Consider the following 15,410-nt stretch of genomic DNA (forward strand, 5'->3'; position numbering starts at 1 on the left):
TCATCACAGGGCTGACACATAGACACAGACAACCATTCACATTCACACCTACGGTCAATTTAGAGTCACCAGTTAACCTAACCTGCATATCTTTGGACTGTGGGGGAAACCGGAGCACCCAGAGGAAACCCACACGGACACGGGGAGAACATGCAAACTCCGCACAGAAAGGCCCTCACCAGCCACGGGGCTCGAACCCGAACCTTCTTGCTGCGAGGCAACAGCGCTAACCACTACACCACCGTGCCGGCAATGGGCAGGTACATCCCCAAATTAATAAGACAGCAGCGATTGCGGCCTGCCTGAGGCCCAAAACCAAAAAGGGGGTGAGACAGTTCCTGGTAGGTTTATACCTAATTATTCGGATGTCACCAGCCCGCTCACTGATCTCACTAAAAAGGGGGCACCAGTTCCGGTCCAGTGGACGGAGCAATGCCAACGGGCTTTATCTGAGGTAAAGGCTGCACTGTGTGGGGGGCCACTGTTATACTCCCCTGACTTTTCTCTCCCCTTTGTTTTGCAGATGGACGTGTCGGACAGAGGGCTGGGGGCTGTTCTGTCCCAGGAGGTGGAGGGGGAGGACCGTCCAGTGCTGTACATCAGCCGGAAGCTGTCAGTGCGCGAGGGCAGGTACAGCACAATAGAAAAGGAATGCCTCGCCATCAAGTGGGCGGTCCTTGCCCTCCACTACTACCTGCTGGGGTGCCCTTTAACCTTCTGTTTGGACCACGCGCCCCTGCAGTGGCTCCACCGCATGAAGGATGCCAACGCGCGGCTCACCCGTTGGTATCTGGCACTCCAGCCGTTTAAGTTCGAGGTGGTCCACAGGCCGGGGGTGCAGATGGTCGCGGCGGATTTCCTCTCCCGTCGGGGGGGGAGTCAGCTGCAGGCCGGATGGCTCCCTGGCCTGAGTCGGGCGGTGGGGGTATGTGGCAGCGGGGGCGTGGTCAAGCGTCGGTCTGTGAATGGAGGGCGGAGTTAGGGAAGGTAAGTGGCAGAATCACTGCACCTGACGTGAATTAACCTGTGTTTGTGTGTCTCCCCCAGTGACCGCGCCCTGTAAAAGGAGAGAGAGAGCAAAGAAAGGGGCTCTCCCCTAACCAGAACACTTGTGTGTGCGTGTGTGTGTGGGAGAGTAAATGTAAAGCTGAAAAGCTAAAATAAAAGGGTTTTTGCGAACTCAGTTCTGGCCTGCTGTGCTTCTGTGCTCCACCCACCTTAACTATTTCTACTATATATATATATATATATATATATATATATATATATATATATATATATATATATATATATATATATAGTGTAGCTATGAATAATTTGACTCATATCAGTACCATCTGTGATGATGTTCCACATTTGGATTAAGAAAGCTTACTTCTTTCCAGGACCAGATTTCATGTATATTATATAATCCTGAGACCTGGATTGTGGTTTTTGTGTAAATTTTTTAATGTCTTGTTGGTATGGAGAAAAAAAAATAGAAACTTAAAATAAAAAGAAACCTTACTCCTTTCGTTTCATCATACACACGATATATCAGACTTCTCATGACTGCAGTACTAATATGTAGCTCTGTATGCAAAGGATACTCTCTGCGTTTGTGTTATCACTGGTAGAGGTTCTATTTTAGTCACCTACTGTTTCCCACTGAGCATGGCAATGGCGCGCACACACACACACACTTTTGTACTTCTATCTTTGTGGGGACTCTCATTGACGTAATACCTTCCCTAGCCCCTTACCCTAACCTTACCCATCATAACTAAATACCCAACCCCACCTCTTACCCTAATCTAAACCTAATTCCAACCTGAACCCTCAAACTAAGTTTTAACCCTCACACAGCCCTTTGAAAAAGTGAGGACCAGCCAAAATGTCCTCACTTTCCAAAAATGTCCTAACTCTGCTGGTAAAAAAACCCCCAAAACGTATTCTGGTCATCAATATGTAGCAAGAACAAGTACACACACACACACACACACACACACACACACACACACACACACACACACACATATATTTTTGTAGTTCTATCTTTTTGGGGACTCTCACTGACAATGCTCTCCCTAGCTTCTTACCCTAACCTTAACCATCATAACTAAATACCCAACCCCACCCCTTACCCTAACGTTAACCATCATAACTAAATGCCTAACCACAACCCCACCCCTTACCCTAACCTACCCCTACCCAAACAGCCCTTTGAAAAAGTGAGGACCAGCCAAAATGTCCTCACTTTCCAAAAATGTCCAAACTCTCCAGGTAAAAAAACGTATTCTGGTTGTCAATATGTAGCAAGAACAAGTACACACACACACATTTTTGTACTTCTATCTTTGTGGGGGGTGGCACGGTGGTGTAATGGTTAGCGCTGTCGCCTAACAGCAAGAAGGTCCGGGTTCGATCCACATGGCTGGCGAGGGCCTTTCTGTGCGGAGTTTGCATGTTCTCCCCGTGTCCGTGTGGGTTTCCTCTGGGTGCTCCGGTTTCCCCCACAGTCCAAAGACATGCAGGTTAGGTTAACTGGTGATTCTAAATTGACCGTAGGTGTGAATGTGAGTGTGAATGGTTGTCTGTGTCTATGTGTCAGCCCTGTGATGACCTGGCGACTTGTCCAGGGTGTACCCCGCCTTTCTCCCGTAGTCAGCTGGGATAGGCTCCAGCTTGCCTGCGACCCTGTAGAACAGGATAAAGCGGCTAGAGATAATGAGATGAGATGAGATCTTTGTGGGGACTCTCATTGACATAATGCTCTCCCTAGCCCCTTACCCTAACCTTAACCATTATAACTAAATGCCTAACCCCAACCCCACCCTTTACCCTAACCTAAACCTAATTCCAACCTGAACCCTAAAACTAAGTCCTAACCCTTAAACATCCCTTTGAAAAAGTGAGGACCAGCCAAAATGTCCTCACTTTCCAAAAATGTCTTAACTCTGCTGGTAAAAAAATGTATTCCGGTCGTCAATATGTAGCAAGAACAAGTACACACACACACACACACACACACCACAGTCTGTGTAAAGCCAAGATGACCTTATGGCTCATACATATATAAGCACCGATAGATGGAAATGTGTGCATCTGACACTATTACACTGAAATATAGGTCTTCTATATCCTTATGACACTAAAACAACCCTGCTGTCATTGTACAAATACATCACTGATTTTCTATTATGTCTACATTCCAGCAAGACATCAAAAAAAAAAAAAATCACACAAAAACTACAGTCCAGGTCTCACGATTACATAATACAAATGAAAACTGAGCCTGGAAAGGAGTAAGGTTTCTTAATCCAAATCTGGAGAATCATCACTCAAAGTACCATTATGAGTCAATTTACCAACTTCCTCACAGCTACACTTCCCATAAATCATTATCTTACTATATCCACTCATGAGTCATGATCCCTGGATTCAAGACAATCGAATTTCAAATCCCACTGCACTGTCAGCGTAACTACAGTGCCGAGAAATCAAAGATAACCATGTCATCAATCTTGGCAAAAGGTTTTCTTTATATTGTTTCTTTTTTTTCCTATTAATGCATTTTCCATCAGCGGTGTTATCTAAAGTCATATCAGGAGTCTCCTGAGTGACTGATAGGTCAGGTAAGGCGATGATGCTGTGTGTTTATATGAAAAGTTCCTGTTAGACGCAGACCTTTTCATTCACTCGGCTGTCGTCAGTAACTGCTCAGTTACATAACACTGGACTGAATATGGATGGCCAGGGTAATGAGGCTAAGACTTTAAATGAAGTGTTGAATGCATGAGCCTATGGCTGAACAATAATGTAACATAAATAAAACAAACTGTATTTACTTTATATTGAATCCATTATCCTGTAAATGTAGAAATTTTTGAATCGAGCCAAGATCCTTAGCCGCACATTAACTGAGTGTCTGTAATAAATGCGAAATAAACCACTTTTCCTGCACACCTTCCAAACGTAAGATTAAGTCGAATAATATAATATATCTTTAATCTTTATAGGATAAAACACCAAGCAATTCATTACGTTTCCACATTGGAAAAAAGAACTTCTCATCTCCTCTAGCTGCTTTATCCTGTTCTTTTTTTGGGGGGCTTTTACCACCTTTATTGGATAGGACAGTGTAGAGATAGGAAATGAGCAGGAAAGAGACAGGGAGGGAGCAGGAAATTACCTCGGGTCGGAATCAAACCCAGGTCCCCGGATTTATGGTATGGCACCTTATCCACCTGAGCCACGACGCCCCAGCTTTAGCCTGTTCTACAGGGTCACAGGCAAGCTGGAGCCTATCCCAGCTGACTACAGGCGAAAGGTGGGGTACACCCTGGACAAGTCACCAGGTCATCACAGGGCTGACACATAGACACAGACAACCATTCACACTCACATTCACACCTACGGTCAATTTAGAGTCACCAGTTAACCTAACCTGCATGTCTTTGGACTGTGGGGGAAACCGGAGCACCCAGAGGAAACCCACACAGACACGGGGAGAACATGCAAACTCCGCACAGAAAGGCCCTCGCCGGCCACGGGGCTCGAACCCGGACCCTCTTGCTGTGAGGCGACAGCGCTAACCACTACACCACCGTGCCACCCTAGCCACATTATATTTATCTTAATAGTGTTAGTACATGTCTATTGCACTCTGTTTTAACAAAAGCCCATGTTCAGGATTTTCTAATATCCTGAATCATAATCAGTGAGTATAACTCACTGATTACCTACTATCTCTATACACATAAAAGCTTACACTGAAAATAAATTCCTATAAACTTATGACAGGTATAATAAATTGTTCTTGTTCCATCAGTGCACTTCACAGCCGTTGTGTGCCAGTTTAATAGCCGGAAGAAATTATCAAAGCTTATTTTAGCATAGATTACCAAAATGACAGGTGTAATTAAAGTGACACAGGTCCGTGTGCTGGTTCAGGAATCATTTAATCCAATATTTCTCAACCAGGGCGGCACGGTGGTGTAGTGGTTAGCGCTGTCGCCTCACAGTAAGAAGGTCCTGGGTTCGAGCCCCGTGGCCGGCGAGGGCCTTTCTGTGCGGAGTTTGCATGTTCTCCCCGTGTCCGCGTGGGTTTCCTCCGGGTGCTCCGGTTTCCCCCACAGTCCAAAGACATGCAGGTTAGGTTAACTGGTGACTCTAAATTGAGCGTAGGTGTGAATGTGAGTGTGAATGGTTGTCTGTGTCTATGTGTCAGCCCTGCGATGACCTGGCGACTTGTCCAGGGTGTACCCCGCCTTTCGCCCGTAGTCAGCTGGGATAGGCTCCAGCTTGCCTGCGACCCTGTAGAACAGGATAAAGCGGCTACAGATAATGAGATGAGACTTTCTCAACCAAGCACCATCTAGTGGGCTGCGGTTTTTTTTTTTTTCAAGTTGAAGCTAATTTTTGCTCATAGTAGGGTACAATTGCTGGGTTGCATCCAGCGTTACAGCCGCCTCATTAAGCTACGGTCACACTACAGCTCGCGATGCTTTGCAATGGGTTATCAATGAAATTGAGGCATTTTGGTGGTGCTGCATGGCGATATATACATGAGCTAAAAGTTTTAGTCACACAGCACGTGAACACTTGACCATCATCCCGTTGCACACTTGAGTCTGGCGCAGCTCGTGCGGTCGCATGCACTCACAGAGCGTGTTGTGCGCCCATGGGACTCGGTCATTATGGGAAACACCTGATACTGATTTGAGTGCAACCAGCACGTGCAGATACAGGCACTGTTTCCATGGAAGCTTTGCCAAGTATCATCATTATCATGTTTATTTCTAGCCATGTTTAAATACTCTGCTTTATGATTCTGCTTTAGTTTGTGTTTTGTTTTTGTAAATATCACGCCTGCTAATAAACACTCTTCCTGCACTTAGATCCGTCTACCGCCGTCTATCTCGTAGTGTCCTGATCCCCAGATTTTTAACCCAGCCACATATAAAAAGTTGCATGTCTATATGTTCTTCCAGGTTTTCATCTGTGTGTCCATGTAAAACGATGTCTGCAGCACCAGGTAGTTCGAGACGTCGGGAACTCAACAGAGGGATAATTTTCCAACTCGTAGGAAAAATCCTTCTTTGTTAGCGTGTAAGGCTCTAATCCCATTGAGTGGTTTCTATATCCACTTCTTTTGAGTGGACTTCTTGGTTTTAATAACTTGCTTATTTGTTGAACACAAACATGGCAATAAGTTCTTGTGTTAATGGACCAGACTCCACTTTTGGATCATTAATCCCTTTTGACTGAGAATGCCCTGCATGTATGGTTTGGCTTCTGGCACATCCATACAGTTTTAAATACAATACCTACAGTTAAAAACAGTTGGTTTTTATTGCGTTTATTTAATTCCTGGCTCCCATCTGTAACAGGGAGTAATGTCGCATCTCATTAATACACTTTACAATAGATTGTTAGATTCTAATAGAATAGATGAGCCAAAATAATTGGGAGTCTTTTTTAATGGGCCCTGACTTGTTACAAGTATGAATAGGTGGGCCTTAGAGTAGAAATCATTGAGAACTCTTGATTTAATCCACTCCCCTTTCTGAATTGTTTGAGCTGATACCCATCCCCATAGCTGGTATGCATCATCTTGTTTCAATACATTTTATTTCCTAATGTGGGGCGTCCTAACCATGTGTTAGTCTGTTTACAAACCACTCAGCAGCCAGTTTGGAAAAGTCATGTGAGGTCATGCGCAGGTCAGAGGTCATGCGCAAGCTACAGCAAACATGGCGGATCGCCCAGATCAAACGAAGACTCCTAAATCGAGACAAATTGAAATATTTAGCCTTTTTTTTTTACAAAAATAAAAATTGAGAATTGAAATATTCCAAATCTAAATGAACTTGAAGGCTCTTGAGCGCTCGCTTCATTGTCGGAGACCGCTGGTTCCGCAATGTTTGTTGCAACCTCGCTCATTATAATATCATTATGAGGAAAAACTTCGACCGTTTCCGTACCCAAGTGTAAAGATTAGCGTGCTGTGTTTTTCCAGCTCGTTCTCCTTCACAGGCATGAGGCAGCAGGAAATACAACATGTGATTAAAGTTCCTAGGGGTTATTCTAGCTCCACAGGGAACTATTTTTCTTTTTAATATGTCGACTTGTGTCAGTTTAACAAATGATGGTAAATATTATAATTGTGGTGAAAGTATAATTGCATGAACAAATGTGCTTGAGCCATAACGCTCAGAGTAACCTTTCCTCATCATCTTAAAAATGTCTGTAATTTATTATATGAAAGATTTTCAGCAGACTAGACAGAGATTTAAAAATCAGAAACATGGTTGGCATCCCTCTTATAAATTCTGTTTATGGTTACATATATAAACACAGTAATGTGCAAAAGTCTTAGTCACCCGAGATATTTTTCTCATTCAAACTTTGTTACAGATTTCTATTTTATGACTTCGACATTATCGAGTCAGTACAAAAACATTTTAGAGTTCCAAACGTTCGTTTTCCAACACAAAATTAAACGTTACAGAAAAAGTTTGTATCTGAGCAGTATATTCCATAAGAGAGTACTTTTCAGATTAAAAAAGAAAACATAATGAAGGCGACTGCGTTTTGGTGCAAAATTAAGACGCAAGTGTGACAGTCAAAGTGTCCAGAAGAACTGTGGCTGGTTCTGTAAGATGCTCAGTAAAACCTACAGCTCATTTCCTTATAAAACTGCACCCACTGTACCAGAGACTACTATTTTTTTTTTAAGCAAAGGGTCACCTCACACCAAATATTGACTTGGTTTCATTCATTATGGCTTACTGCTGTTTATAGCATTTTTTTTTTAATGTTGAAACATTTCATTTCATTTCATTTCATTTCATTTCATTTCATTTCATTATTTAAAGCCATTTTTGGTCGACAGCATTTCTTTACATGTGCCTAAGACTTTTGCACAGCACTCTATATATTTTTCACAGCTATAGGTAAAAGGCATAGGATCCAGCTTACACTTGTGACTGACCTGTAAGAGTTGCTGTTTCAGTTTCTGGATTTCAGACAGGTTGAGTTCGCTGAAAAGATCAGACACCGGGTTCAGTGTTTCTTTCCTCCCACCCGGCCGGTGGTAGTCACCGTTCATCTTCGGCCCATGGCCATTACATCCGTTACACTTGTTACTGTCCTCATTATTGGGACTAGAGCCAGAGGCCAAGGTGCCATTTGTGGTCTGCTCCTCTGCAAACTTTAATCCCTCCACGACAGAAATGGGGATCTGTGTGCTGGTTCCATACACACTGTCAGTCAGGCTGAGGTGGTGGGCTAGCTCCTTCCTCAGACTGTTCTTCTGTTCTCTTTCACTCTTCAGAGCATCCAGTGCCTCTTCTAACTGTCCCTCAGAGATGTCCTTCAAACGCAATGCATCATCTAATTGGCTGTTTAGCAGAACTGTTTCTTCTTCCAATACTTTGATTTCATGTTTTAAACCCTCATATTCCACCTGTGAACAGAAGATTTTTTTTGTAATGAATAAAACATGATACGGAGTGCTGTCATAGGAAAATAATCAAGTCAAGTCTATTTGTATAGTGCGTTTAACAATAGACATTGTTGCAAAGCAGCTTTACAGAATTTTAATGACTTTAAACATGAGCTAATTTTATCCCTAATCTATCCCCAATGAGCAAGCCTGTGGAGACGGTGGCAAGGAAAAACTCCCCCAGACGACATGAGGAAGAACCCTCGAGAGGAACCAGACTCAAAAGGGAACCCATCCTCATTTGGGTGATAACAGACAATGTGATTATAAGTTTTAACAGTTTTAACATGAAGTCTGTTTTGTTGTTGTTATAAACTGTTCACTGATGGAGACTTGAGTGCAAAACTGTTCATGACAACTGCAGTCCTTAAGTTAGCAAGTCAATTGTAGTCCTCAGCCATAAAAGCATTACTGTAAGAGTCCAGAGCGTCTTCCAGGTGTGACTTTCAACTGTCAAATAATCAGTGATTGGGTGGTGTAAGGACAGAGAAGCCATTACTAGCATGAAGTTGATTATTGTCCAGTAACATCACATTGAAAGGGCTTATTCCTCTGACACATACTTTTTTTTTGAGACCGGTCTCAAGACTACTTTTTGAAGGTCTCGGTTTCGTCTCAGAATTGACAGTATTTTTATTGTCAAAATTTTATACTTGGTCATTTATGTATTGAGGAAAATGATCCAATATTACATATCTCTGAGTGGCAAAAGTATGTGAACCTTTGCTTTCAGTATCTGGTGTGACCCCCTTGTGCAGCAATAACTGCAACTAAACGTTTCTGGTAACTGTTGATCAGTCCTGCACACTGGCTTGGAGGAATTTTAGCCCATTCCTCCATACAGAACAGCTTCAACTCTGGGATGTTGGTGGGTTTCCTCACATGAACTGCTCGCTTCAGGTCCTTCCACAACATTTCGATTGGATTAAGGTCAGGACTTTGACTTGCCCATTCCAAAACATTAACTTTATTCTTCTTTAACCATTCTTTGGTAGAATGACTTGTGTGCTTACGGTCGTTGTCTTGCTGCATGACCCACCTTTTCTTGGGATTCAGTTCATGAACAGATGTCCTGACATTTTCCTTTAGAATTCACTGGTATAATTCAGAATTCATTGGTCCATCAATGATGCCAAGCTGTCCTGGCCCAGATGCAGCAAAACAGGCCCAAACCATGATACTACCACCACCACGTTTCACAGATGGGATAAGGTTCTTATGCTGGAATGCAGTGTTTTCCTTTCTCCAAACATAACGCTTCTCATTTAAACCAAAAAGTTCTATTTTCATCTCATCCATCCACAAAATATTTTTCCAATAGCCTTCTGGCTTGTCCATGTGATCTTTAGCAAACTGCAGATGAACAGCAATGCTCTTTTTGGAGAGCAGTGGCTTTCTCCTTGCAACCCTGCCATGCACACCATTGTTGTTCAGTGTTCTGATGGTGGACTCATGAACATTAACATTAGCCAATGTGAGAGAGGCCTTCAGTTGCTTCGAAGTTACCCTGGGGTCCTTTGTGACCTTGCCAACTATTACATGCCTTGCTCTTGGAGTGATCTTTGTTGGTCGACCACTCCTGGGGAGGGTAACATCCATCCATCTGTAGCCGCTTATCCTGTTCTACAGGGTCGCAGGCAAGCTGGAGCCTATCCCAGCTGACTATGGGCAAGAGGTGGGGTACACCCTGGACAAGTCGCCAGGTTATCGCAGGACTGACACAGGGACAAACAACCATTCACACTCACATTCACACCTATGGTCAATTTAGTGCCAATTAACCTAACCTGCATGGACTGTGGGGGAAACTGGAGCACCCGGAGGAAACCCACGCAGACACGGGGAGAACATGCAAACTCCACACAGAAAGGCCCTCGCTGACTGCTGGGCTCAAACCCAGAACCTTCTTGCTGTGAGGTGACAGTGCTAACCACTACACCACCATGCTGCCCAGGAGGGTAACAATGGTCTTGAATTTCCTCCATTTGTACACAATCTGTCTGACTGTGGATTGGTGGAGTCCAAACTCTTCAGAGATGGTTTTGTAACCTTTTCCAGCCTGATGAGCATCAACAACGCTTTTTCTGAGGTCCTCAGAAATCTCCTTTGTTCGTGCCACGATACACTTCCACAAACATGTGTTGTGAAGATCAGACTTTGATGGATCCCTGTTCTTTAAATAAAACAGGGAGCCCACTCACACCTGATTGTCATCCCATTGATTGAAAACACCTGACTCTAATTTCACCTTCAAATTAACTGCTTATTATAGAAGTTCACATACTTTTGCCACCCACAGATATGTAATATTGGATCATTTTCCTCAATAAATAAATGACCAAGTATAATATTTTTGTCTCATTTGTTTAACTGGGTTCCCTTTATCTACTTTTTGGACTTGTGTGAAAATCTGATGATGTTTTTGGTTATATTTATGCAGAAATATAGAAAATTCTAAAGGGTTCACAAAATTTCAAGCACCACTGTACATGTAAAAAATATCCATTTATGCACCGCATCCGTCAGTTCCCTGTGTTAGCTGTTAATGTAGAAATATTTTAATAATATTGGTTGGCTTTTTTCGTGGTATATCGGATATATTCCATTCAGCTAGCATGATAGTGAACGAGTCAAAGATGAGTTCAATATCATGCTAGCTGAATGGAATATATCTGATGTACTATTAAAAAAAGCCAGCCAATATTATTATTATTATTATTATTATTATTATTATTATACAAACACGTTCCTTTCGGGTGTTCGACATGTCTTTCTCTTTCAAAATTCTCTCAAAATCTTCCGTATTTAACAATGCAAACCTAGCGGTCATGTTTGTTTACAGATTGTCATAGTCGCTCGCTAGCAAGGAAGTTTTACGTCTCTGATGTGTGACGTCATGTTGTCTTGACAACCATGCAATACTGTAAACCAGGGGTCTTCAATCCTATCCACAAAGGGCCAGTGTGGCTGCAGGCTTTCATTCCAACCAAGCAGGAGCTACACCTGATTTCACCCTCGTCTCCAGTCAACAATCAAGTGAGCCTCCAATTTGGCTGTAATGAAAGCCTGCAGCTACACCGGCCCTTTGCGGATAGGATTGAAGACCCCTGCTGTAAACCATATTTAACGCTCATTCTCCATTGGGTAGAGTGATGTAATACACGTAGGATAAGTGATATGCTAGCCATATTGGATGCTATCAAACCAAATGAATGAAATCTGCTAGAAGGGAATAGAACACATGTTTTTATTCCATCAAAAAAGTATCCTGAATGTATAATAATCCACAATAATGTATTAGAAGAAGTGCAATAATATAAACCTCGTACCGTATTTGTCATGCAGATGATATACTGTCAGAGCTGCTGTTATAGAAATTTAATCAACATCTTCTGGCCAGTGAGAATCAAGAATTCAACAGAGTTGTGGTATAAATGTAAACAGTCAACAAAATCCTAAATTGGTTGCAGAGTCCGCTAAATGAGTCTGACTGTCTGATATTTACCACTGAATAAGCTCTCAATTCTTTACTTCTCCCAAAACCTCACTGTCACATCATCAGTGACATGGGCATCATTCTTGACCACATGCTTGTATATCTGTAACTGAAAAATTAAATCTAGAACTCTGATGAGTTGTTGAATTTCTCCCTGAGAAAACCCTTCAAGTTTCGATACAGAAACCAACAGCATTGTATTTCTCGGTCAGATAAAGTTCTAAGTAGCAGGGCTCTCCAGAAAATCTGAAATAGCCGGCTAAAAAATAGTAGACAGCTCTAGAATTTGTAAAGGCGAAGGAGAACATTTTGAAATCTGCATGCCTTCTGGTGCATTCTCAGCGAATAAATTACTAACCATTTCCCTATAATAAGTATGAAATTTCCCTCCAGATGTGTGTGTGCTTGGCTTTCTCAGTTACTCTCTGTAGTACGCTGCCTGGCTCTGTAACACAACTACATGCTGTAACATAACTACATATGCTACGGCGTGGTCACTCAGCCAATCAGAGCGCGAGAATCGATCAACAAATATGCCATTGCTTCCGGTCTTGCTAGACCTGAATCAAAGACAGTTTCGTGGTGGAATAATTGGATTTACAGCAAATTATGAGCAGCGGAGATTATATAAATTGTTTGAATATTTAAAGGCAATTTTTTTTATTTTTTCTGGGATTGAGTAGCTGGCGCAGACTGTCTGTGTAAGCAGAGAAAACTGCCAGTCGCTGGTGCTTATGGACATCTTTGAAATAGTAAGATAAAAATCCTTAAGGCTCTAAAGTATTTTCTAGAAAATGTTTTTTCTAAGAGTCTGCATGTATATTGTATGAAGTGTGCAGCGTAGCTATTTCTCATAAGTAGCAAGTTTATCTGTGTAAATATTCATCCAGTGAGCTCAGTGTTTACAGTAAGTATTTACAGTGCCTTGCAAAAGTATTCATACCCCTTGAACTTTTTCACATTTTTCCACCTTACAACCACGAACTTAAAAGTTTTTTATTGAGATTTTATGTGATAGACCAACACAGAGTAGCACATAATTGTGAAGTGAAATGAAAATGATAAATGGTCTTCAAAATTTTAAACAAATAAAAATCTGAAAAATGTGATGTGTATTAGTATTCAGCCCCCCTGTGTCAATACTTTGTAGAGGCACCTTTTGCTGCAATTACAGCTGCAAGTCTTTTGTGGTATGTCTCTACCAGCTTTGCACATCTAGACACTGAAATTTTTGCCCATTCTTCTTTGCAAAATAGCTCAAGCTCAGACAGATTGGATGGAGAGCGTCTGCAAACAGCAATTTTCAAGTCTTGCCACAGATGCTCAATGGGATTTAGGTCTGGACTTTGACTGGGCCATTCTAACACGTGAATATTCTTTGATCTAAACCATTCCATTGTAGCTCTGGCTGTATGTTTAGGGTCATTGTCTTGCTGGAAGGTGAATCTCCTTCCCAGTCTCAAGTTTTTGCAGCCTCCAACAGGTTTTCTTCCAGGATTGCCCTGTATTTAGCTCCATCCATCTTCCCATCAACTCTGACCAGCTTCCCTGTCCCTGCTGAAGAAAAGCATCCCCGTAGCATGATGCTGCCACCACCATGTTTCACAGTGGGGATGGTGTGTGCAGGGTGATGAGCAGTGTTAGTTTTCCGCCACACATAGCGCTTTGCATTTAGGCCAAAAAGTTCAACTTTGGTCTCATCTGACCAAAGCACCTTCTTCCACATGTTTGCTGTGTCCCCTACATGGCTTCTTATGCCTGTCTTTTAACAATAGCTTTCTTCTTGCCACTCTTCCAAAAAGGCCAGATTTGTGGAGTGTACGACGTATAGTTGTCCTGTGCACAGATTCTCCCACCTGAGCTGTGGATTCCTGCAGCTCCTCCAGAGTGATCATGGGCCTCTTGGCTGCTTCTCTGACCAGTGCTCTCCTTGCTCGCTCTGTCAGTTTAGGTGGACGGCCATGTCTTGGTAGGTTTGCAGTTGTGCCATACTTTTTCCATTTTTGAATGATGGATTGAACAGTGCTTCTTGAGATGTTCAGAGCTTGGGATATTTTTTTATAACCTAACCGTGCTTTAAACTTCTCCAGAACTTTATCCCTGACCTGTCTGGTGAGTTCTTTGGTCTTCATGATGCTGTTTGTTCTTCAGTGTTCTCTAACAAACCACTGAGATCTTCACAGAACAAGTGTATTTATGCTGAGAGTAAATTACACACAGTAGGACTCTATTAACTAATTAGATGACTTCTGAAGGCAATTGATTGCACTGGATTGTATTTAGAGGTATCAGAGTACAGGGGGCTGAATACTAATGCACACCACATTTTTCAGATTTTTATTTGTTTAAAATTTTGAAGACCATTTATCATTTTCGTTTCACTTCACAATTATGTGCTACTCTGTGTTGGTGTATCACATAAAATCTCAATAAAAAACTTTTAAGTTTGTGGTTGTAAGGTGGAAAAATGTGAAAAAGTTCAAGGGGTATGAATACTTTTGCAAGGCACTGTATTGGTTATCGTTAAAAAAATATTCGGGAACAGGATTTAACAGGGAGAAGTAAGGTTGGTGTTAAGCATGAGTGACTTTTTCTTTGTGTGTGTGCTCACCTGGTTCTGCTTGAGTGTGGACACGAGTTTCTGTAGTATGATATTCTCCTCCTCCAGCTCAGTGTAGTCCTGCAGCAATCTGGCTTCTCTGAATTTATACTCCTTAATCTCTTCTCTCATCCTGCCGGTCTGCAGCTCCAGCATCTCGTTACTCTGCAACAAACAGTGATATGGCAAGAGATGAACCAACATCTTGTTATTCTGTAACTAACACGAGGGAAAGGAGAGCAGAGCCTCTTTCCACCTCTGTTACAGTAAGCACAGAGAGAAAGAGGACAGAATACAGGTCAAAACATCAATTAAAAATAAAGTGTCAACAGAAGCTCTACTCAAGACCAATGTAGAGCAATGGTTCCCAAATCAGGGGTGGGTTTCCTGAAGGCCTCTTAAGGCTAAGAGCGTCTTTAACTGCCTCTTAAGATCCATCATTAAGCTAACGTGGTTTTCCCGAACAACGTCGTAGCCAAAGTAGTACTTTAGTTTACTCTTAACTTAGGATGGACCTGGATCACGCTTTCCTCCCAGCCGAATACACAGAAGGCACATGCGCCTCCGAGGGACTCTCACAGTCAACGGGGGAAACTGGTGTTAAATCTGCTGCCAGTGTGAAATTATTTTCCTTGTAAATTGCGAATACATCGAGTTAATTATTAAATAAATATACACAAAACAATATGAATATACTGTATAGATTTATTCTATCCACATTCGCTGGATATGAGTAATCACACACCCTGATTGGCTTCTCTACTACCAGGGTATCAGCTCATATACCATGGAGTAGAGAAAAACAAAATGGCGGAGCGTGTTGCTGA

At 42.3% G+C, this 15,410-nt stretch overlaps 1 protein-coding gene across 1 annotated transcript in view; it reads right to left on the minus strand.

Annotated features, from left to right (window-relative positions):
• bicd1a (bicaudal D homolog 1a) overlaps positions 1 to 15,410 on the minus strand; it is a 120,893-nt gene that overhangs the window by 30,663 nt on the left and 74,820 nt on the right. Inside the window, exons 3-4 of the mRNA XM_060923684.1 lie at positions 14,596 to 14,748; positions 7,976 to 8,449 (exon numbers count right to left, since the gene is read on the minus strand). Of these exons, the coding sequence (XP_060779667.1) occupies positions 7,976 to 8,449; positions 14,596 to 14,748 (627 nt within the window). The remainder of the gene's footprint in view (positions 1 to 7,975; positions 8,450 to 14,595; positions 14,749 to 15,410) is intronic.

The sequence above is a fragment of the Neoarius graeffei genome, chromosome 6, assembly GCF_027579695.1.
Source record: "Neoarius graeffei isolate fNeoGra1 chromosome 6, fNeoGra1.pri, whole genome shotgun sequence".
Lineage (NCBI taxonomy): Eukaryota > Metazoa > Chordata > Actinopteri > Siluriformes > Ariidae > Neoarius > Neoarius graeffei.